Here is a 25,218-nt window from a genome sequence, read left to right as displayed (position 1 = left end):
TGTACTATTAATTGCTTCTTAACTGCCACAATAATTGAAAGGAATTCAGCAAATGTTCAGAATCATCTTCAAAAGATTGTTTATAAATCTGTAAATGCGTTCCTAGCTTTATTCATCAGCACCCTAAAGGTAAAGGTAAAGGGACCCCTGACCATTAGGTCCAGTTGTGACCAACTCTGGGGTTGCAGCACTTATCTCGCTTTATTGGCCGAGGGAGCCAGCGTACAGCTTCCGGGTCATGTGGCCAGCATGACTAAGCCACTTCTGGTGAACCAGAGCAGCACATGGAAACGTCGTTTACCTTCCCGCCGGAGCAGTACCTATTTATCTACTTGCACTTTAACATGCTTTCAAACTGCTAGGTTGGCAGGAGCAGGGACCGAGCAACGGGAGCTCACCCCGTCACGGGGATTTGAACCGCCGACCTGATCGGCAAGCCCTAGGCTCTGTGGTTTAACAATACCATACAAAGCGCAATCTATTACATATAGTTGACTGCCCTTTATTTAATGTCACCTATGTTTTATTTGAGATGGACCACTGATGCAAATTGATTTTGCGAATAAAAGCACCAAATTACCAGATTTGGCAATTTCATAAGCAAACTCGTTTCATTGAATCCCTTATTGTTAGGTAAAGGTGTTTTTGTAGTAAATGATACCCCATCCATTCACATTTAAAACAAATTATTCATCCCTTGTTATTTATTCATATTCCAGAAATTACTTCAGTTTATTTTAAGGGAATAGGAACAGTGCTTTATGAACCACACTGTTTTAATTAGGAATAAAATGCACTTGCACCAAACACTTTGTGGCTGAAATTAACCACTAGTATAACAACAACAAGAAGAAGTTATTATTTATACCCCACCCATCTGGCTGAGTTTCCCAGCCACTCTGGGCAGCTCCCAATCAAGTGTTAAAAACAATACAGCATTAAATATTTAAAACTTCCCTAGATCTGACAGATACACAGAACTGGTAGGCCTTTCGTCTGACCCAGCAGGACTTTTCTTATATACTTTCTTGACCAACCCCTGCAGAAGAATTTGTAGCAAACACAAGTGAAATACAAAAATACTGGATCCTGTTATCATAATATCACTACATATTAAACAGCAGGCTACTAGGGGGCCTACCTGGTTTGAAGCTATGATTGCAGAAACAGAAAGCATGGAAAAAGGTGTCTCCCAAACACACAAACTGTGAATGCTACAGGATACGGGGCACAGCAGGAAGTTTAAAACACATGTAGGAAATGAACTGGGAAGTAGAAATTGAAGATGAATATTGGTTTAAGATCTGGGAGAAATTCCGTTCTAAATGTACTTCAGCCGGTATTAAAGAAATGATGCTGAAAATACTGCAATAAAACTTTCTTATATTCATAAGAATTCTGTTGGAGTAGATGGGGTGACAGAGGCAACTACTGCCAAACGTGGTGGATGTGCCTGAAAAGTATAATCATTTCGGGAACCGGTGGTTGGTGAAAAATGCAAGATTTTACCCACCAACACATTACAAGATCCCGGAAGCTGCCTTATTGAACTTATATATGAACAAAAAGACAGGATTTGACTGATAAACCTTTACTTTGATACTGACTCTTTACAGCACACCTGGTTATTGCCATCATGTTCTTTCTGCTTGTAGGCTTTTCGGAGCAATCAGGTGACTCCATTGTGGGAAATAGGATGCTACTTTACATGGATTTTTGGTCTGTTCTATCATGCTCCTAAGATCACAGTCAAACCTTCCAAGGACATGCAAAACCTGTTAAAACATTTTGAACAGCCTGTCTACTATGTATATTTAAATATGCATTGCCTTCCTAACATGAGAATTTGAAACTAGAAGATTGAACCAATAGAGCAGAGTTTCCCAAACTGCTCTATGACCATCAGTTTCATTCCAGAGACCTGTAGGGTCTCAGTGGATTTGTGGTTGACCGTGGGAGATGGCATATCCATCACACTTAATATTCATTATGACATTTAATTATATGTTTATTGCTTCTGTATTTTATTCTATTACAATTTGAATTCTACAGATTTACAATTGCTACAATAAGAGGGCCCTCAGCAATTTTCAGGTGGAAATGACTGCAATGATTGGCAGTGCATGGTAAAATTGTTTTATTAAATAAAAGAAACACACCATAGCCACTCTTTTAAAGCAAGCCACTTTCCAGAAGCGTGTTACTTCTATCAATAAAAAGTTAGAAATTGGAATCTTGTACAAAAAATACCAAAGCCCTTGAAAAATAATCTTCCTGATTCATAGTAACCTTTTCTTTTTTCTTTTTTGCACCAAGCATATTGACAAAAATATCATCAGGAAAGACTGAAGTCCCACTGATGTTATGACCACCATGATAGCTGAATGTGTGGCTCCTTCAAATAGCCATCTGTCCATAGTCTTGTAACTCTGCAACTCTCCCATTATCATGCTTTATCTTTGGACTGAGCCTAGCATTCATTTACTGATAGCGTTTTCAAAATGTGTCCCATATCAAAAGCATGCAGCCTCGGTCCTACACAGATTGGGCATAATGGAGCAAATGTTAGTCACAACTAATGGGCAGCAGTTTGATGCAAATTCTTACTGTGTAATTGGTGGGGTACACCTCTCTTAGAAGGGACATGATCTGTCCTTGGGGGGATCTACTGCAAGGCCTGCAATCCACATTTGGGAGTCATAGGTAAGCTGAGAAATGACAAGTTAGGCTGGCTCTGTCTTGCAGCAGGCACAACGTGCGTGGGGGAATGAAGGTAAAGACAGCGCATGTTCCCAGTGGTGAGCACTCTGAGGCATCATCCTGGTGAAGGGACGTTTACCCAAGACAGTTCCGCAAAGCTTCCCAACTTGAAAGAAACAGGGAGAGGAGCCAACCTTGGGCAACTGAAGATTCGCTGATCCTAAAATCTGATGGTTTGGGACTAATGATAAAACAGCAACCTCCTCAGCACCAGCCATAAAGATAGCTAATGCTCTGACCTAGGGTGAGGTCACCTGATGGAGGTAGATAGCAGAATGAGGAATCCTCATTCTAGCCTCAGAGGCAAGTACGCCACCCCATCCTCTTTGGAAAGTGGGAGATTAGGTTATTCCATTAACTGTTTCATCAGCCACTGTTTTGTGGGAGGAATTTAAGTGCATTCTCTAAATTTAGTTTTGCACAATTAAAGCAAGTTATAGTTTCTGTCACCATAATACAAAAAAGCAACTTTAAAAAATAATCAGACTTTTTGCAGTTTGGAAAGTGATGGGGAAATTCATAGAAAAGTGTGGGGTGAATAAAGGAAGACATATAAAAGCCTCACAAGCAAATCAGGATGAAATCAGCACAAATTATACTTATCATATAACTGCCCCACAAACAAATCAAAACAAACACTCAGTAAAGACCAGATATAATCTATTTTTGTGTGTGTAAGATTTGTACAAGCAAATGAGGATGAATGCTCAATGAACAGGTAATCTGGAGGAGCCAATTGTTTAAAGGAAGTTGTAGCCCTTTATTTAAATCCATCCATGTCTTCATTCCTAGTGTTGGAAATGATTCATTTACCCCATTGCTGGCTCTTTCTTCTGGATCCAAACAATAATAGTACAGCACAAAATGGCCATTGTAACCATGTATTTCCTGTAATGTACTAAGCAGTGACACTCCATCAATGTTAGAAATGCCAGCTCTAGATTGTTGACATTTGTCAGCGCTGTGTTCTCCCCTATGTGTTCTATCTATCAATGATTCATTTCAAACTTTAGGTCCTCCTTTCCTGGAATAGGGTTGGATTATCCACCCACGTCTGTGTTCCGTGTTTGCTGGAATTGTGCAAACGGACTTCTAGCAAACAAACCAAGGAATTTGTGCAACAGGCCCCTGGGTCAGCAAACTCAGATGTTGCACTGTGACTCTGCAAACAAAAGGGAAACTAATCATTAATTGTGGGGGGAGATGGATAGTTTAAATTCAAGGTTTAAATCCAACCCAAAACTACCTAAGTGGAACACATCCCTTCCTGTCACATCCACAGCTTTCTGAAGATGTTGCAGTTGAGAGTCTTCTGTGCCCTGCTGTGCTTCAGCATCACTTGGGTATGAGTTCATTTTATCTGATTCTCCTGTTAGCTTACCAGCTATGTTGCTTTTTGTTCTATTGGTCACCTGCTTGCTTAGGAAGTAATATATTTCAGCCCAAATAAACCTCTTACTACCAGATGAACAGTGAAATGGAAGTGAAATCTGGGGGTTTCTCCTTTCAAATGCTTGAATTCGGGAGGGGCAATTCTTGGGGCATCTGGCTGCATCTCCATCTATACAATCTGTACTTGTTTCTATATGTTTCTATACAAGAAAAAAGGTAATGCATAACTGGTTGCATATAAAAGTGGCCCCAGATAAGGGACTATGCTTTCTCAACCAGCTCCAGAGATTGCATCTCAGTGGGACCCTGATGAGGGTTTTGATGTGGATGCACATCCAGCTATGTCTCTGCATTGTCATCTGTATGTGTTAGCCTATCTCTGTGCATGCATCTTCCTTGCTGGACTGGGGCAAATGAGTGCTTTATAGGCATGTGTTCATAATACGAGCCTTTTTGATATGCATTATCTTTGAATTCTTCATATGAAACCTAGTCAATGAAAGTTGTAATTGCATACAACAACAAAACTTAACTGAGCTCTCAGTTATATTACAAAAAAGACCCCAAAATTAATTAAATTACGATGTGATAACTCCCTAAACCAAAGCAAACCCAAGGATAAATGCATTACCTTCATATGAAATCTAGCAGTGTTTCAGCATTTCATGTAATTTGTAACTGTATAAAGCAGAAATCATTCTGACAATCTATACTGCTGAGTTGCTGTTTTTAAGATTGAGTCTACAATTAAGTCACAATAAAACTGAATGAATCACACGAGGGCATGGCAGTTCTCAAAGCTGAAACAAAATGCTTGAAGCAAAGATTCTTTTGATGAATGAGCCTAACCAAACCAAACGTTTCCTATGGAACAGATTCAGATAAGCCTCTCTCTAGCTTCTAAGCTAAGAAGCCAAGTCAATGGAACACCCATATAGCCTATTAAATTAGGATTGATCCAATCCATTTGCTATTTTAGCCAGCTGTATCAATGAAAGAGGCATACAAAACTTTGTGTCAAAGCATACTGATTTTAACTGAGGAGGATTGCAGCCTACATGAGTGATAAATTCCTCTTTAGTTACTATACCTTTCATATACCTCAATTGTAACAGCAGTTTCTTACTAATATTTGGTTGGTGATTTACTTGGCTTATTACTTTCCAGTTGCTTGGTACTTGACAGCATATCAATTGCATGAAGTTGTCCTTTGTGCCAGAAACACACTTCCAGCAAATTCACTCATGACTCACAGCACTTTTGCTTGCATTATACTCCACCTATATAGTAACATTTACCTTTAAAGGCGGAGCTTGAAAGTAAATGACATTGTTTCTCTGCTGTGATGCTAGTGAAACAAGTGCAAGAGTTTCTAGCTACTAGACTTCATTATTAGGGGCATCGGGTATATTTTTGGTTGTTTTAGTAACTCAGTAAATCATTATTAAAGAGACAGTGTGATATAGTGGTTAGAATGTCAGACAGATAACCATGTATGCCACTTGGGGAAGGAAAGAGAAAGAGATACGTAGCAATAAATTAGATTAAATAAGTTATAATATTGTTTTGATGTTTTTCCTCTCCTATGACAGGCAGCAGAAGGTGATGCCTCCTTTACAGAGCTTGGAGGAGGAGTACGTGGCCCAAGAATAGTGGAGCATAAAGCCCAGTCTGACTGCAAATCTGAAAAGAATTGGCCAGTATGCTCTGATGACGAATGGGTAAGAGTGAACAAGCCTGAAGCACATTCATCACACTTTTTGCTGTGTACCACGGTCTCCATACAAAATCACAGTCATGGCACAATAGACCCTAATGACATAGATATACAATGATACCACAACACGCCTGCAATTCAGAAATTGCTACAAAGGGTTTCTTCAAATTTCTAGATTAACTGAAAATCAAGGATGAAAAACTATGTATTGTTTATTAATTAAAAAGCTTTCATTGATTATTAATAAAGTCAATTCAGACTACACATATAACCCGCTGAATTCAGTCAGACATCACAGCAGGAGCAAACATGTACAGAGTCTAGCTGTTGAGCACCCTGTGTGCTAGATTTTGGGCACACACATCTTAGAAAAAATACACAGCACTGCGTTTCCTAAAAATATATTCACATGTGACAAAGTTGCTATAAATACAGAACAATGTTATTATTGCTAGGAAGTCAAATTAAACCAGCTTCTCCAGGTAGCATTCCTGCATAAGCAATGTGGCATGTCAAGCAAACATGGTTGAAACTGGGCATGTGATTATAATTAAATCTCATGTGATAATTAAATTACATGTGATTATAATTAAATCTCTATTAGCAGTAATAATAAAATAATGAACCTTGAGGACCAAATAAGTGACATGGCAGATGTTTCATCTGTAATTTTATTTTATTTGCTATTTCCTCATTTCAGGGCACTAAATGTCCTTCAGGATGCCGGATGCAGGGACTGATAGACGAAACAGACCAGGATTTTGCTGACAGGATAAACAAAATTAAGAAACTGCTTGCGGATAATCAAAACAGCTACAAGACATCAAACATTATTAAACAGGAAATCAATGGCTATCTGGATAGAAATCTGGCCAGTGAGCAACGTGAGTATCATCCACACAAGTGTATTGTCATCTGACTTCTCTAACAATCGCCAAATACAAGCAATTGCTTGTTGCTTCCTTATTATATAAGACCAAGTAGACTCAAGTAACAGTCACAGAATCATAGAAGGGATCTGGAGGGTCGCTTACTCCAGCCCCCTGCAGTGCAAGAATCTCAACTAGCTCATACATGACAGACTAGAATTGTAGGTGTTATAATTACACATAAGGAAGACCCATCAAGAGCAACAAAAACTTTCACAACACACTTGCTTTGTATGATTCCACTGTCAAAATAATCTCCTTTCACAAGCTACCTCCATGCATAATCATACAAAGAGGGGAGCAGGATCACACCAGCTGGCTGCACCCCTGGGCCCCTGCACTCAGAGCCAAAGTTCTGTAGAAGGGCACCCACTTCTAGGTGCATGTGCCTAGTGGGTCTATATCATGAGAAAGGCTGAACGCACAGGATTCTTGAACACACGGTGTCAGCCTGCATATCCAGTGTAACATCAGTTACAGCAAGGCCTTTAACAACTGTTTGAGACAATTGGGAGAGAAGCACCCTTAGCCAAAGCCTAATCAGCAGCCTCCCAATTTACAATTATCACACCATCTTCATTAATTACTTTGCTTTTAACCAGGCATGGCTATCTGTTTTGGCGTCAAGGACCACATGGACCTATGGCCAATCCTCCAAGTTGAAACATTATGGCAAATGTGGGCTTTTCTCCAGATCTCCCTTCCAAAAGCAGACCATGTGATATACTTTCAAATAATGTTCTAAAATAATTCTGAGGATTTATCCTGCCCCAGATCAGAGACCCTGTTTCAACAGTGAAAGCTTCATTCTTCAAGGATGAATATTCACTTATTGTCTTAGTATCTACAGTGTAACGACAACCAAAAATGCTTCATTCCTCAACAGACCATTGGTCCACCTAGTTCAGTGTTGTTGAAGCTGAACTAACTAGAGATGTCACAGGTTGAACTTAACTGGAGATGTCAGGGTGAACTGGGGCCTTTTGCATGTAAAGCATGTGCCCTCCCAGTAAGTTAGGCCCCCGATATTCTTCCTGAATATTTATGGCCTAGATATGAGGAGAATTCATTATTACTTTCTTCCAACATTTCTTTAACAAATTAAAATCTAACATGAATGGAATACACAGAAAGGGGGAAGTAAAAAAAGCTAGGATTCAAATGGCTACAAAAGAGACTGCCAGCTCATGCAGTGAGGTTTTTCAGCACCTCTCTCTAAGAGGTGAATTTTGTGGGTTCCAGTGCAGAACTAAAGGTTGGAAGATTAAGTAATAGGGATGCATAATTCAGGCATACATGGATGCATGCGTCCTTGAGCCTGGCAAAAAAGTTGACAGTACCCAAGTGCTTTTATCTACAAATGGCACCCACAGGGCACCTTGATCTATGCTGGGATCATGACTGGGGTGGGTGTGTCTTCAGGAGTGTTTTTCAATGGGAAAGCAGCATGAGGAGGGAAAGTCAACCCTCCCTCTCAGATACTGCTGTCCCGATCTGAAGAAAAAGACAGTATCATCAAGGGTCATTAGGGTTTGGCCCTACAGGAGCCACTTGCTAATTTCCTCCTACCTAGTGTCCTTATACAGTATAATGTGTTGTTATTATCATTGTAATTCAACCTGTGCCTTGAAATAGCTATTGTGGGGAAAGACTAAGCTATTGCGGCTTCTTTTGCTTCAGAACTTGATGATAACTATGGCCAAATATCTGACGACCTGAGAAGGAGACTTGTGACGCTGAAGCAGAGAGTTGCTGACCAAGTTAGCCGGATTAAAGTGCTGCAGAACACCATCCGGAACCAAGTTGTAGAGATGAAGCGTTTAGAGGTAGGCTGCAACCATTTTTTCCAAAAAAAATAAAATAAATTCTTGTCTGGGCTGAATTCTACCCACTCGCCCTTTCTCAAGGGCATCCATCTTCTGTGAAAGTACAGTACAAGAGGCATTCTTCTCAACTTCTGGTGGAATTGGACAAATTCTAACTATTTTCTGTTGAGCAATGCCTTACTGCTATAGATGAGGGTTTGGCTTCTTTGTTTTACAACAAAACCTTTTGGGGTCACTTCAAGCAGTGATGAAACTGCCATCAGCAATAGCCCAGTGGCATTCCTCCTTTACAAACAAAATAGCCCAATAAATACTTAAGGATACAACAGCTTCGGCAGACTTAGGAATCAAAGCAAGCACATTTATACTGAGGTTGTGGTTTTGTATTTTATACATTGCATTTTGTCTTATAGGTTGGTTGACCATAATACTGTAAACACTTGCCAGACTGACACACGTCTCTTCTTCTCCCATTTGTATTTTCACCTTTCCATCTCTGCCTAGGTGGACATTGATATTAAGGTGCGTTCCTGCGGAGGGTCCTGTTCTCGAGCTGTCAACTACAATGTGGACACCGATAGCTATGACAAGATACAGAAGCTGCTTTTACAGGCCAGCTCCATCAACTTGCAGCCGGCATATGAAGCTGCTCCCTTGAGGGTACTGAAAATGAGACCCCTGAAGGATTCCACTGTCCCTAGCCATTTTAAAACTGCTCCTCTGTCGGAACAAGAAGCAGGCATCATTAATCGTATCAAACTGGTTGAAGTCGTATTGGAAGATTCAGAGGCTGCTGGACAACCACATACTAGCAAGTTAGTCACTCCTGCTTTTGGAGGGGCTACCTCTGGCAGAGGCGATACCTCCAGTAGTTTGAAAATAGTCGGTCCTTCTGAGTCTCGTCTCTCCCGTACATGCGTCAAAACCATCACTAGAAAAGTGATCAGAGGTCCTGAAGGTCCCAGAGAAGAGGTTGTTGAAGAGTATAAAACATCTGATGGTTTGGACTGTTTCCATTCTAAAGATTTAACCAGAGAAGCAGGAGGCACCACCCACACGAGAGTGACCACTGGGACCGGTGGAAGTGGCTCCTCTGACTTTTCTACCCTACCTCTGAATGCAAAAGAGTTTTTCACCTCAGGTTCTGGTGGCAGAATCCATAGCACAGGGACTGGCAGCCACACATCAACCTTTGAAGGACACGACGTTTTCTCCGACCTTGGGGAGGGAGAAACCGACGACTTCTCCATCTTTGACCAGCCCTCCCCCGACTTCCATTCTCATACAAGTGGCAGCACATCCCATTCCAGGACGGTTGCGTCCAGCAGCAGCAGCAGCAGCAGCAGCAGTTCTAGCGGCTTCAACAAAGGGGGCTCCACTTTCGAAACCAAGTCAATAAAAATCCCATCAGTTGAGCTGCAACATGACGAGAGTGGAGAAGACAGACCTGATTTTCATGCACGCAGCTTGAGTGCAGGAGGAGTGAAGCAGGGAGAAAGCTACACCGGGACAGGTACCCACCCACTGCATGGAAAATAATTATTGAGGGAGCAGCAGTGAAGTGTGCAACCAAACTGACACACAGGTTAAGCGAGTGCAATCCATGCCATTGTTTAAATAATAAGAGCAATGTGTCTGTTGGTTGCCATTTTGGAAAGGTGGGGGACATGGTTTCTCGCCATGAGTAATTGGAGAACAAGGCAGTTGTGTACCTAACGTCATGGGTAATGAAAATGTGCATGTAAGCAATCAGTTTGGGGTGGGGGGAGAGTACAAGGATTCGTTCCACTGCAGCCCCAAATTAAGTGTAGCCAGTTGACTTGAGCATGATTACTGTTTGGATTCCTGTGACCTTGTAATAAAGCTTAACCGAAAACTTCTGTCAACCAGATCAACTTTGTTTTTTTAGACTGTGAGGATATCCACCAGAAACACACTTCTGGTGCCCAAAGTGGCATTTTCAGAATCAAGCCAGCAGGAACCACTAAGGTTTTTTCAGTTTATTGCGACCAAGAGACCACTTTGGGAGGATGGCTTCTGATCCAACAGAGATTGGATGGGGCGCTGAATTTTAACCGGACCTGGGAAGACTACAAGAATGGTTTTGGCAGCGTGGATGGGAAAGGAGAGTTCTGGTTGGGCAATGAAAATCTCCATCTCCTGACCCAGAGGGACACTGTCCTTCGAGTCGAAGTAGAGGACTGGGAGGGCAATAAAGGTTATGCAGAATATAACATACACATAAGCTCTGAAGAAGAAGGCTATAGGCTCAGTGTCTCTGATTATGAGGGGACAGCAGGCGATGCTCTTATCAGGGGTTCAGAGGAAGATGGGGTTGAATACACCACACACAATAACATGAAATTTAGTACTTTTGATAGAGACAACGACCAATGGGAGGAGAACTGTGCTGAGATATATGGAGGTGGCTGGTGGTACAATAATTGCCAAGCTGCTAATCTCAATGGAATTTACTACTCAGGAGGTCAGTATGACCCAAGGAACAACGCTCCCTATGAGATTGAAAATGGGGTGGTCTGGGTGCCCTTCAAGCCCTCTGATTACTCTCTCAAAGTTGTTAGATTGAAAATTCGGCCTATAGAGACACTCTAGATATCAAAGCAGCAAGAACAATAACTTCCAAAATTATATATACCTCAACATTATGTAGTGTATGTCTGATTGTGTGTGCGTTTTTTTTTATTATCCAAAACAACTGAATGCAACTGCCTATAAAATAAATGGGTTCACTCAAAAATACATTTCTGGTGTGTTTAAGTTATTTACAAACAACAGCACAAATAAATATTATAAAATGTCTGTTGGGGATGTCTTCCTCAGTTAAGCCATTTGTATCTTTAAAGTTCCATAACAAATGTAGTATTAAACAACGCACATTACACACTGAGATCAAATTCAAAACCATTCCCTTGAAAAACCAGTACTGGCTGAGCAAAGAAAAATAATCTACAGTATTTAAGTCATAAATGGAGAACCATTTTTCAGCCTAAGGATTTCATTCCCTCATTGCCAACTTTCCAAGGTCTTCGCATGCCAGTGGTGGGTGGGCCCAAAACAAAAGTGGGCATGGTCAAAGCAAGCAAGGACAAAGTAGGCACACGTATCAGGGCTGACCCTATTATTCAAGAGACTGAGGCAGCAGTCTCAGTCAGCAGATGCTCATGAGTGCACCCTGCCCCCACTAAGCTAGCCTGCTTCCCTCAGGTGTCCCATGCTGCCCCATCATCAGTGTTGAAGGATGCCAGTCTGGTTGGCTTTTGAAAATGGAATGGGGTGGAGGGGACCATCTTTTCTTTTGCCTCAAGCAGCAGTCTTCATCAATACAACAATCAACAAAACCAGTGTGTGCAGAGGCATATCTGTAAATTTCCCTTTTCTCCCACAGCTTTTTTCAAGCTTAGTTGCTGGAGAGGTGGTGGTCTTAATGAAGACCACAGCCGAGGAGGGGAGGGTTAACCATCTTCATAAATATTGCCCCCCACCCCACTCTCCATGCAGTGATCAGGCCTGAAACAACAATAGATGAGGGTTTACAAGCCCATTTGCCATGCATTGCCTAGTCAGTTAATTTACTAATAACAGAATAACTTTCAAAGGTGGATTTGTTTTGAACTATATAAATTAGTTTGGTGAAAGCAAGGCTGAGGCGATCAAAACAGAATTAAAAGCAGCTGTAGAACAAATGGAGTTGATCCCGGGTCTCTAAATGTTGGAAGAGAAGCCTTTTAAGGGACAAAATAGATGTTACTTTAATTGCCCAGTCACCAGCCATGTCTGGTTTTTATTATTTACCACCAGCCATGGAGGCCCCTGGTTTTTATTGGGACTGCAGCATGAGATGCATAACCCTCCCATCCCTGGCAATAGGCCTGAAAAATTCACCCAATGCACTGCAAATAGCATTAGTAAAAAGGCTCCCATTAGTGATAACCCATGCTTGCTAGCCAGACAATTATAGGAGCATCTGTGTTGATCCACCAATACACTTAAATAGAAAAAGCTTCTCCAGGATCTCTTATCAGTTAAAAATGAAGGTGGGAGAATCAAACAGCTCAATACTCCCCGACATCAGAAACTCTCTGTATTTAGAAAGTTAACATGTGAGGGGAAATATGCAGTGTGTGTGTGAGAGAGAGAATGGGGAGGTCTCTGTGAGCGTATGATCTCTGTGAGAGAGGTGCACTTGAGCAGAGAGAGCGAGGAAAGATGCTTATGTGAAGTGGGTGACTGGTCTGTGTGTGGCGAGTGCTTGTGCGTACTGCGTGTGTAAGCGAGGAAGTGTGGTGTGGTCACCTTGCATATTTTTTCTGGTACTAGGGAATGATCCTTGGTGTTGTTAAATGGCAACAGCATCTGGGTATATATGTAGAATCAATATTGTGTGATCCCCATAGTTGGCATCAGGAGGATGTGACTGACTTCTCAGGCTAAGCATGAGGTTTCCAGGGTGGCGTAGTGGGAAGAAGAAGAGTTTGGATTTGATATCCCGCTTTATCACTACCCGAAGGAGTCTCAAAGCGGCTAACATTCTCCTTTCCCTTCCTCCCCCACAACAAACACTCTGTGAGGTGAGTGGGGCTGAGAGACTTCAGAGAAGTGTGACTAGCCCAAGGTCACCCAGCAGCTGCATGTGGAGGAGTGGGGACGTGAACCTGGTTCACCAGATTACGAGTCTACTGCTCTTAACCACTACACCATGCTAACAACTTTGAGAGAGTAATCAGAGGGCTTGAAGGGTACGCAGACCAGCCCATTTTCAGTCTCATAGGAACAGCAATGCCCACTCTCTCTCTCTAATTTTGTGTTATGCCATCCTCTGATGGCAGCCATTTTGTATTCCGCCATGCACCTTCCATGGCAGCCATTTTGTGTTATGCCACACCCCATGGCAGTTATTTTGTGATTAACATCCATAGCACTTGCTCAATATTCAAAATGTGCCGCTGGACCAAAAAAGCTGGTGACCTCTCTCTTAGTACAACTACCGGTGACAAGGATAAAAACACATCTGCAAGTTCTTAGCCTGGGGTAGCCAATGTGGTGCCCTTCAGGTGTTGTTTGACTACAATTCCCAACATCCCTGACCATTAGCTATTTGGAGGGCCCCACATAGCTAGAGGGTAAGGACATACTGAACAGGGGACTGTGAACTAAAAGGACTCTTGTTTTGTAGTCAACCAGAGAAAGCATTGATAGCCCAGTATCAATTGTTTCTTGTTAGCTGCGTAGCATAATTATAGTCACAGCCCTGTTTTGTCAGGAAAGGCAGACTTCTGCAGGGAAATGTCTAACCGGACAAATGTTAACTGTTTGGTGACAATACACTTCAGCGAGGTCACATTCAAAATGTCCTGATGTGCATTAGACGTTTTTAGTGCAAACTGTGCAAGGGTGGTTCTGGTCTCAGGTGATTAAAAGGAAGTTGGGTAAAAAGTAGCTTGAAGACAAAATAATAAAAGTAAAGAAAAATCACTTATTGGAATTATTTTTATTACTATCATTTATTAAATTTATATACTGCCTGTCATCAAGAGACCACAGGGCAGTTTACACACCCGTGTTCAGAGACAGTATACCTCTGTCGCCAAACATAATAGGATCTCTGCTGGATCAGGCCAGTGGCCCATCTAGCCCCGTATCCTGTTATCAGAGTGGCCATCAGGTGCCTATCAGACGTCTGCAAGCAGGGAGACCCAGCTGAAGAAGCATCAAGGTGAGTTAAGTACCCATTTATTTATTTAATTAACTCAGCAGCTCAGTTTGCTTCCCAGAAGCCTCTGGCTGACTTCTGGGAAAAGAATGCTGGACTCAATGGAACACTGGACAAATCCAGCAGGACCTCTTATGTTGTGAAGCTTTTCCCACAGAATTTGAGACAAGAACTCATTTCGTCACTTTGAATCTACTTTGAATCTACTTTTGAATGGAGAAGTTGTGGAATTCCCTCCACACAAAGATGCAGCTGGCTTCTTTACAGTACAGCTTTTTTCGCAGCTCATTACCCTGGCCTTTGACAGCTGTGAGGTGTGATTTAAATTATATAATACTTAACATTGTATTAGATTTTCATGTAAATTCTTTTATCTTATTTTAAACCGTGTGACGGTCTTGCAACTTGCCCTGGGACCTTAAGGTCAAGGGTATGTGTAAGAACTCCTGTAAGAAAGAAATGAAGTTATTGGAGCAGAAAATGTCAATACTGTAGAGGAAGTATGAGGTATTTAAAAGGTTTTTGTGTTGCCTATCTGTCACAAATGTATCACATGATGTTTGCAAACTATTTCAATGAGGTTAATCCAAGCCAGGAACCCCTGGAATTACCACCCCTGCAAGGTGGAGGGTTTCTTACTTGGCTTTGGGAAGGTTGTGCAAAGGTTCTGGCAGTGTCCCCGAGCTCTCCTGCAAATTCCCAAAGCTTGGAACCTTGCTCACCTTCGGGGAAGGGAAATAAATGAAGAGTGGGTTTTCTTCCCCTCTCCCTTTATTTATTTCCCTCCCATCCCCATCTGCACAAAGCTGTGATCACGTAAGTAAAATAAGTGTAAGATGCGAATTGCCTGTATAACACTTCTGCTTTTATTCACAGCGCATTTAACCAACATAAACATGGCAGAGTGCGTGTGTTTGCCGGTTAATGTTTTAATGCAAAGTTAGGCTCAAATATATCATGAAACAGATATGAGCACACAAAAATTGCCACTGTTTATTTAAATAACCATCATTATTCTTGGATGATTGGTCTAATCTTCATGCTGGCTTTCTTCAGTGAATGCCAGGACCCTTTCCAATTCATCCATACCATGCCATCATCTGTTCCGTGTTTTGCCATTTCTGAGGTATAATGCCCACCCCAGTAGTATCTGCCATTTGGATTGGCGGAATGGCAACGATTGTACCACCAACCACCACCGTCTTCTTTGGAACACTGTTTCTTTGGGTCTGGATTTGGCCTGCGGGGTGAAATATACAAAAGGTATATTTTACATGCACCAATAAAAAAGTAAATGCATAATCTGCAAATCCAACATATATTAATTTATGTTATTAACTGTTTTCAATTCTGAATTTGCCCTGGTGAAGGGTGGGTAATAGATTTAAATTAATAGTAATAGTAATGATAATTACAACCATAATAAATGTAATTGTGAACCCAGTAATAGCTGTATCTTCCTTGGACAAAGTAATCTCTATTAATCACCCAGGAGATCATCCTATGGTTCTCCGAATGATGACTTATATAAATTATATAGCTTATAACTCTTAACACTAGGATACTTTTTATAATCTGTTCCAGCCTGACAGCATGATCCTATACATGTCTAACCAAAAGTAGCTCCCCCTGAATTAGAAATACGCCCCTCCCAAAGCCTGACAGATGTATCTGTGTGCCCATCAGCCATTGGTGTTCATTTATTGCAATGGTAATAAACTATGTCAGCCCAACAGGATGCAGTCGTGCAACATCAAGAGTTGCAAAGGAAGCAATTCATCTTTAGTCATACCCAAATGTGTCCCAAATGTGTGTGCCAGAGTACAGTAGCAAACCAAGTGCAAACGCATACACATACCAGCCATCATTGTCTCTGTCGAAAGTGCTGAAGAACATGCTATTGTGGATTGTCATGGTTCGGTTTTCGCCATACAGCTGCGAGGCTCCTTCTAACAAGGCGTTTCCAGCTGTGCCCCTGTAGTTACTAACTGAGAGCTGATACTTGTTTGCTTCCCCCTGAATGCTGAATCCTCCATAGTGTGCTTTAACCTTATCACCATTCCAGTCTTCCAGTTCGATTAGAAGTTCAGTGGGTCCCATTTTGGTAAGCTGGCTGATTTTGTCATTTCCGAGCCAATATTCACCTGTGGGATAATGAAAACACATTGGCTAAAGAGATCTTCAGAAGGGGTTTTAAGGAATCTATTCTTTGTCCTAAATCTGTAAAACCTGAACCAAACAAGGCAGTTCCAAGAATTATGAGAACACCTAGCTGGACAATGAGTTAAAACCATATGTCATTTTTTTTAACAACAGAAACAGAGAAATCTTGCTTATCCCTGCTCTTCTAATCACTCCAATGCAACCAACAGTCTTTTATTGATTTATGTAAGAGGAAAGTTCAGAGACTGTTAAGACAGCTACAGAAAACACTTCTTGACACTGTTTTGCTGTACAAACTTCATGCATCGATACAAAAAGGAAGCAAAGGTAGTCAAAAGTGGCAGGCATTAAGGTGGCAGTGTTTATCAAACCTGGGTCTCCAGTTGTTGTTGGACTACAACTCCCATCATCCCTGACCACTGGTCCTGCTAGCTAGGGATGATGGGAGCTATAGTCCAATAACAGCTGGAGACTCAACTTTGAGAAATGTTGTAATGATGATTCATTAACACAGCCATGTAGCTGCAAGTACATAGGAAGATACATTATACCGAGTGGGACTATTGACCCACTTTGCTCAGTGCTGTCTACACTGATTGGCAGCCTCTGTCCAGGGTTTTTGGCAGGGGACTCCCCCAACCCTACCCAGAGAAGCTGGAGAATGAACTTGAAGCCTTCCACGTACACAGCAGATGCTCTACCACTAAGAAGTCATGCAACTCCCAAGTTGCAATATGTCCTCTCACATTCTTCACCAGCAAAAGCAGCTGATAATAGTTCCATTAATAAGAAGCTGCTCAGAGTCAAGATTCTTACCAGGGGTGTCACAATAGTTCTTTCCACCACTGGATGCAACATTTCCAAACCCCTTTTTATAGGAATCCCATGTTCTTCCAAAGTTAACACTGCCATCTTGGCGGTTTTGAATAAGAAGCCAGCCTGGAAAAGGTAAAAGGGTGCAAAAATCACCAGTCATTAACCAAACAAAGGAAAGAAGAAGAAGAAAAATGCTGGCACAGGTCATTTTAGTGTATCATCAAAATGGCCTCAGTAATTTGTGTCTCAGTGTGTCTGAATGTACTGGTATATAGAAGACTTCAGTAAAATAAATAGCTGCACCTCTATCTAAAGGACATGCACTGTCTATTTGGACATTCTCATATCATTTCAATAGCAGAACTTGTCAGTGGATCATTGCTTGTGTAACAGAACAATACCTCTTAGAAATAATGAGATTTTAGCAATTGATTTCTCATGGGGTCAGATGCCCACTCTCTGGATTATAACCTGAGATTTTTTACCTTGCCCATCTCGAGATGGGCAGGATATTTAATACCAAAATATGCAACTATACTCTAAAAATATTTGTTCACATCAAGGGTGGCACATGAGATTTCAAAGTGCTAAACTTTGATGTGATCGTATCCATAACACATAGGCTACTGGGGGTAGGTTAGGGAATCTTCTCAGAATTGAATTCCAGCTGTAGTTTGAGAGAATGTGCATCATACTTAACTACCAAATACTTAATTTCAAAGTTAAGTTGACAGGCTGTAACTGTTTTCTTGTTAACGCAAAAGCTGCAGGTGTAATACAGTTGGTGCAAATTTCTTTGCCACTCTTTGGTTCTCTTTACTCAACATAGTAGCAGCTTCAAATGGGCAGCTTCAATGAGTCTTCTCCCTGAATAGCCTTCCCTCTCTCCTTGCCACTGTCACTTGGACTTGTTCTCTCCCTCTGGGACCAACCCACACCACTGCCTAGAAGGCAAGTGGAGGCTACAGCTCCCTCACCTTGCTCTTATCTCTGTTTGCATCCTGGAAGGGGCAGATGAACAGGAAGTAGCAGCACAGATGGGGAAGGGCAAGGGGTCCTGGAAATCACCAAGGAGCTCCTGTGGGGCACTGGCCCAACTCACCTCCATTGTCCGTTTTCATGTCACAATAAACTCTGTATGGTTTGAAAAAAGGATCCGGTTGGACGAGATACATCTCAGATGTTTCACCTCCTTTCCGAATTATGTCTTCGCACTCTGCAATCAGAAAGCCATGATATATATTGCTGAGCAAGCTACAAAAATCTTTTCCTCCCCTCAATAGCCTAGTATTAGCAGAACCAATTACACACTGGCGTAAAACTGTTTACCACCTCCCACTTGCTTTCTAAAGGATGAATTAAATCGAGTACCTGTACTGTCCCACTCACATCCCTCAAACATGGAGTTTTCATAGGGTCTTTGTGTTTAGGGTCCACACCCAATACTTTTGGGGATCCTACTGATGTGAAAAGTCTTTCCTCCACCCATTTTATTAAAATACAAGGTTCCCTCAGTAGAATGAGGTAATAAGAGATTTTCATTAGCTTAAGCCGGCATGTCAGTGAACCAATTACCACGAGGGCCATCGACCAATTGGGAAGAAAGGAAGGAGAGGAGAGCAGCAGGCAAGTTGGCCATGCTGGTCAGGGATGATGGGATCTGAGAATCCAACAACAACTGGAAGACCACATATTCCCTGTCACTGTTATAGACCTTGGGATGAAGTTACAGGGCTGCTGTAGCCAGACCATCACCAGCCACAATGGACGCAGAAGCTATAGCTGGGGGTCAGATTGCCCTGCTCATTATTTGGTGGTCACAAGAGATGCCTCATTGGAGATGACAGTGCGGTGTAAGGGTCTCTGTGAATGCGCCAGTGGCACCCTCAAGGCTGCCTGTGCACCTGTCAAACTATGGAGCAAAACAAGTCAGGGAAGAGAGAGATTACCTTTGCCCGACACCACAGGTATGTTGCATGAAACAGTACAGGGAGTGCGACATTCTTGCAACTGAGAAATGACAGTTTTTTGCAGCTCTTGTATTTTCTTTTGCAAACTATCCACAACTGAACGAAGAAGTCGCAGGTTAGTTGGGATGTTGTTGTCTAGGTTATCTTTGATGAAAGTGTAGTGCTCTTCAACCTCCTTGTTGTATTGAGAAATTACATTCTGGTTATCTGGGGAAAAAAACAAATTCATTTATACTTTTTTTAAAAAAACTGCTAACAGAATAAAAGAGCATTTATTGTGTCAGTACATAGTACACAGTAGACTTTTTTCACCCAATAGACTAGTAATCCGACACTGACTCCCACTGCCCTCGCATTCCTCTACTGCATCCTTTGTGCATTTCTTTAGATTGGAAGCGCCTTGAGGCAGAGAACTGACCTCTCATTCTTTGTAAAACAGCATCAGTGTTAATAACACTTATCCAGAGTAGACCCACTGAAATTAATGGACACGACCAATTTAGGTTCATTAATTTCAGCGGATCTACCCTCAGTAGTACTTAAAGGTAAAGGGACCCCTGACCGTTAGGTCCAGTCGTGACCGACCCTGGGGTTGCGGCGCTCATCTCGCTTTATTGGCCGAGGGAGCCGGCGTACAGCTTCCGGGTCATGTGACCAGCATGACTAAGCCGCTTCTGGCGAACCAGAGCAGCGCACGGAAACGCAGTTTACCTTCCTGCCGGAGTGGTACCTATTTATCTACTTGCACTTTGACGTGCTCTCGAACTGCTAGGTTGGCAGGAGGAGTAGGACTTAGCCGCATATATATGGAGGGTACAATAGAAAAAATAAATACTAATATGTTATAAGCCATGATCAAGATTTGACTTCTGCTTTATCTCCTGGACAAGCACTTCAGATGTTTGTAGATGACATCTGCCTATCTGGTCCAGCACGAGAGTCAGGAATTATTACCCTGATTAGAGATTGATGGCTGGCTGATATGATCAAACTGCCATACTGCTAAATGTGTCATTTTCACACATGGTTCTTACATTCCAATCCCAATATAAATCTATTCAAAATAGACAGCAGTGTTTAAGTTTTCATTTAATGCTATTTTTATGTATGATTTTAAAGTCTCTCCTTTTTTCTATTTTTGTTGTGTAAGTCACTTTGAGATACCCAATTACAAAAATATAACTAATACATAAAGGTAAGAACTAAAAAAATTTTTTTAAGCATTCTGCTGTCCCACCACATGTTTGTGCAGGGAGTGTGGTCACGAATGTGCCCTCTGGTGGTCATTATTATCATTCATCTTTCTTGAGAAGCCTTTCAGGATACCCAGAGCAAGGCAGTTTTGCCTATGTATTGATTTGCAGCAAGTGATAAATAACAATAGCAGGGTTTACCTAGTACTTGTTTCTGTTTCTTTGCTAGCCTCTCATCCAGCAGATGGGTATAAGAATATATAGTTGAAGTGGACTGCTCTAGCTTCTGCACTTTGTCTGTTAGATCCTGCACAGTTGGCTTCACCGTCCTTTCCTGTTTCAGCAGCGCAGTCCGCAGCTCACATCCAGTTGGGCATAAGACTCCCTTTAAAAAGCGCGCACACACAAACACAATGCGACTGAATGCAGTAGGTTAGAACTAAAATGACATTAAGTACATTTTTTAAATTCAATGTGCATGCTTTTTAAAAAAATTATGCAAGTAGCGATGCCATCCCATAGTGCTTGGGTGTGGGTGTGAATGGAGTTCTGAATGGGTAAAAAAGAGAGAGAGACATAATTGGCCCTGTCTATCTGATTGCTTAATTCATACATGACCATGAGTGATATGGAATTGAATCACAAGAAGGTTACCTCCACAGAATTTCAGGCATATACGGATCGGGCATACAAAGTAGGTGCTAACAAATCAATTAATTGGCCAGCCACACATTTGTAGCTGGTTTTGTCATAACAGATGGCTGGTAATTGGGAGAGATAAAGAACAGAATGTCTGTGTTATGATGTGTAAACAAGATGAGTTCTTAAACCATTAAAATAGCTATTGTTTAAAAGCAGCTGCCATATAAATACCTGACGGCCACACAGATGTTTCACTATAGACCCGGCAAAGTAGCTCTGGAGCAAGCTCCCCAGCAGTGCATGTTTGTAATTTTTGAAATATCAGGATTACAGCCCAAAGCAAGCCAACAAGAAATGGACTAATAGCACATATACTTTCCCACCGAAGTGCTTCCAAGAGGTAGCCTTATCAAACAGGATGAAACCTGCTACTTGCTCTTAAGAATTACCGTCCCACCACACTAGTAATGCACATAAACCTACCAGCTCTTCCGACATATGTTTGCAGCCTCCACGGTCAGGGAATACAACCTGCTCTCTCTTTCGGCCAGCCACAGGTGGTTTAGTTGGACGAGCCCGATAGCGAAAGCCACTACTGGGAGGAAGAGGAGCTGGACGCAGAGTTGGATATGGCTCCCGTTTTTTGTTCAGTGGCCTGTGACCTCGTGCATCTACTCCATCGCCGTCATCCTGTTCAGCGACGGCAGTGGGAGGATAAATAATCCTGTTACTGTTATAATCTGCAAACAATTTACATTATAAAAAGAATACGTTGTGCATCTACCAAAGTATTTATTCCTCCAAAGTTTTGCTCATTTTCCAGTTGCTCTCTCCTGTGTAGTTTGGGGAGGGGCTGGGGCTGCATATTTTTAAAGTTTTTCCATATGTTCTTAATGGTTTAAAATGTTTTCATCTATTTTACTTACTTTTCTTTAACCTGTACTGTTTTGCTGCTTCGTCATGTTCCATCTGGGCTCCTTTGGCAGGAATGGCAGGATGGAAATTGAATAAATAAAGCTGATAGGTTCACATGTAACGCCAAGCCATAGTTAAAACAAACTAAGGTTTGTAAGCCAACAACAAACCATGGCTTCAGATTGTGGTTTGTTGGCAGTTAATAAAGCACAGTTAAGCACTGGGCAGGGTTTATGTGTAATACTAAGTCATGGTTTAATAAAGCATGGGTTGGTATTATGAACAAACCAGGCCTGCTCTAGTATTTTGGATTGGACTGGGCACAGGGGTCATCAAGGAAGCTCAGAATAAAACTGTATGCAGAAATCTGTGGTTGGAGGCAAGTAAATTCTTCAATATATTTGACATTCTTTTGAAACCCATTAAGGGATGGGGAAATCACTTAGCATGTCATCTGGAGAATAACAGCAGATAGAGAAATGCCTGCCTATTTATTCTTTGCTTGGACATGCACCCTTCCCAGCATATTTTTTAATTGGAAAAAACTGCATTGAAAGGTGCAGTTTGGTCCTAACAATTATGAGTTTTTGTGCTTACAAATACATAAAGATGCATAAGGAATAGGGCTAATATCCCTTAGATATTCCTAACCTAAAATCCCAATGAAATGAACAAAACCTGAGAAAAAATGAATCCAAAAGCAATGGAAGGCAAAAATCAATTTTAAGATAAAATGAGATAATATATTACAATACAAATAATTACCCACTGAACTTCATTCAAAAGATTAACTGAATTCACAAAAGGTGACAGTGTTCCCAAAGACAAAGTTCATGTGCTATTGAATTCTCATGTTAGAGAATTTTTCTTCCCACTGATGGTACCATGTCCTTTTCAGTATCTTATGTGGAAACAGTCAAACTATACCTGAATAATCCCATGAGGACCAGCAGGCTTTCCTCACCCCACCCGCCAGCTTTATTTCAAGAAATGAATGATAAATGTCTCTGGAATGGCAATATTAAATAAATTCTTAAATTGGAGGTAAGTGCATTTTTTTCACACACACAATTATTTGACAGCAAATTATAAGCAAATACGTAAGTTTCTGGAACGGAATCCATAATTGTAACCATTATGTGGTTTGTTTTTCTTTAATTAAGAAGAAAACTTGGTCTTACCGGAGCTGCGGTTGTGGTTGCCTATATAAAGGAAAAGGGAAGAAAGAAGGGAAAAGGATTAGCATTAATTACACATAACTCAAGAATTCAACCCTTCTTTCCTACATGTTTAATTTGCAAATTATTATTTCCTTAATGCAAATAAAACGGTATTAGGTTTTGCCTCTATTTTCTGAAATCTAAACCAAAAATGCGAACACATTATTATTATTATTATTATTATTAAAAAAACCTTTATATTCTAACCTCCTCTTCATCATCATAGTCAACAGCAGCCTGGGATTTAACAACGACAACAACAGAAAGGAGAAACAGCAACAGTAGTTTCATGATTTTGGATTGCATGAGCATCTTAGCAGCTTTCCTCCCCTCTGTAAAATCAGAGAAAGCAAGTCAGTGATCATATATAAATGAATCAACCTGAAGTATCTTAGCTGGTTAATGATAGCTCTGCCATCCCACACACTGTTAATATTTAACCTAAATGTTCAGAGTTTGTGCCTGGACAAAGTCTCCAGTTGAGCAACATCTTTTCTATGTACCATCTTCAAGGGAGGACAAATAGGTGTCATTTAAATATAGCCCTGTTCATTTGCGGAAATTAAAAAGGTTGTAGTCGTAAGAAATTGGGTAAAGAAAACAGACTAGCAGTGTTTGCAACTGTAATCAGGGTCTTGATAGTCTTGTTCCTTCGTCTCCTTTTCGCTCTTCAGGTCTCAGCAACCCTGACCCAAAGCTATGTATAACTACATTGTCTCAGATCTAAAGAAAGTTAAATGTCATCCTTTAAGTCCCATTGAAATCAATAGGGAGAGTTATTTGATGTGACTATGACCTAATGGTCAGGGGTCCCTTTTTATGCCCTATGAATTCCTATGGAGTTGGTCTTTCCTTTACTCACATGTAGTTTTCAAGTCTGTTACTGTAATTTTACATACCCTTTCTGTGGTTTTGGATATTTTTCATACTTTGTAAATGCTAACCTGGTCTTCAAATGGCATTGCATGCTGCCCATCCTAAGCCACGTCATCTCCATTTTAAAAAGTGCAATTTATTCTTCAACCTTAAGTCTCACTGTGCAACAGATTAGCAGCTTTGAATGCTTACACAATGAGAAGAGCTTGTGCAAATCTTTGATGTGGTACATCATCAACCGGGTTAACCAGATGACGATTTTTATTTAAGCTTATTAGTTGCATACTACCTCAAGCTCTCTCCATGCCAAACAAAGTTTTATAAGCATATATCATCTCGCTTCTAACAGTTCCTATCTAAGCGAGATTGAGGGGTATCAGATCTCCTGCTGCAATCCAGCCAGCACAGGAGATACATGTGTGACTTATCTCCTTTTTTCCTGACATGGCTCTACTTGGAGAATGGCCACAGCTCAATGGTATAGCATTGGCCTTGCATGGTGAAGATCCTAGTATCTCCAGGAAAGTGTGGGAAATAGCCCTGCCTTAAAACTTGGGAGAGCCATTGGCAGGCAGTGCAGATGAGCCAGATGGACTGACGGTCTGACTCTGCATGTGGTAGCTTCTATGTAAGTTATGCCAGCTTCAGGAAGTCTGATCCTGGGGCCCAACAAACATACAGAGATGGTCTCTGTCCTACCAGTGGACATACTTTGGGGCCTAATATTGACTACTATTAGTGAAAGAACTGCCAGCGGTAACTCTAAGCCCTCAGAAATATCCATGAGTATAGTCATACCTTGGAAGTCAAACGGAATCCATTCTGGAAGTCCGTTCAGCTTCCAAAGCATTCAGAAATAAAGGCGCAGCTTCTGATTGGCTGCTGGAAGCCCCTACAGCCAACAGGAAGCTGTGTCGGACATTCGGGTTCCAAAGAACAAACCGGAACACTCACTTCCGGGATTGTGGCGTTCGGGAGCCAAAATGTTTGACTCACAAGGCGTTCGGGATCCAAGGTACAACTGTAGTTGCTAGAATACCAGTTGATAGAATAACAGCTGCTGGGAAC

At 41.4% G+C, this 25,218-nt stretch overlaps 2 protein-coding genes across 2 annotated transcripts; one reads left to right on the top strand and one right to left on the bottom strand.

The window, feature by feature from the left end:
• Window positions 1–3,948: 3,948 nt before the first annotated feature.
• On the top strand, window positions 3,949–11,384 carry FGA (fibrinogen alpha chain). Its single transcript, XM_083457301.1, has 6 exons — window positions 3,949–4,103; window positions 5,745–5,873; window positions 6,570–6,753; window positions 8,479–8,624; window positions 9,129–10,137; window positions 10,534–11,384. Exons 1-6 carry the CDS (start codon window positions 4,053–4,055, stop codon window positions 11,235–11,237), a joined length of 2,223 nt encoding a protein of 740 aa, XP_083313427.1. The 5' UTR covers window positions 3,949–4,052; the 3' UTR covers window positions 11,238–11,384.
• Window positions 11,385–15,198: 3,814 nt separating this feature from the next.
• FGB (fibrinogen beta chain) lies at window positions 15,199–23,676 on the bottom strand. Its single transcript, XM_083457420.1, has 9 exons — window positions 23,482–23,676; window positions 23,236–23,256; window positions 21,623–21,829; window positions 20,699–20,882; window positions 19,284–19,511; window positions 18,437–18,550; window positions 17,335–17,457; window positions 16,214–16,499; window positions 15,199–15,595 (listed from the first exon to the last, which is right to left on the bottom strand). Exons 1-9 carry the CDS (start codon window positions 23,584–23,586, stop codon window positions 15,367–15,369), a joined length of 1,497 nt encoding a protein of 498 aa, XP_083313546.1. The 5' UTR covers window positions 23,587–23,676; the 3' UTR covers window positions 15,199–15,366.
• Window positions 23,677–25,218: the final 1,542 nt, after the last annotated feature.

This window comes from Podarcis tiliguerta (assembly GCF_965153285.1).
Source record: "Podarcis tiliguerta genome assembly, chromosome: 9".
Taxonomy (NCBI): domain Eukaryota; kingdom Metazoa; phylum Chordata; class Lepidosauria; order Squamata; family Lacertidae; genus Podarcis; species Podarcis tiliguerta.
This window is presented reverse-complemented; position numbering and strand designations above follow the sequence as displayed.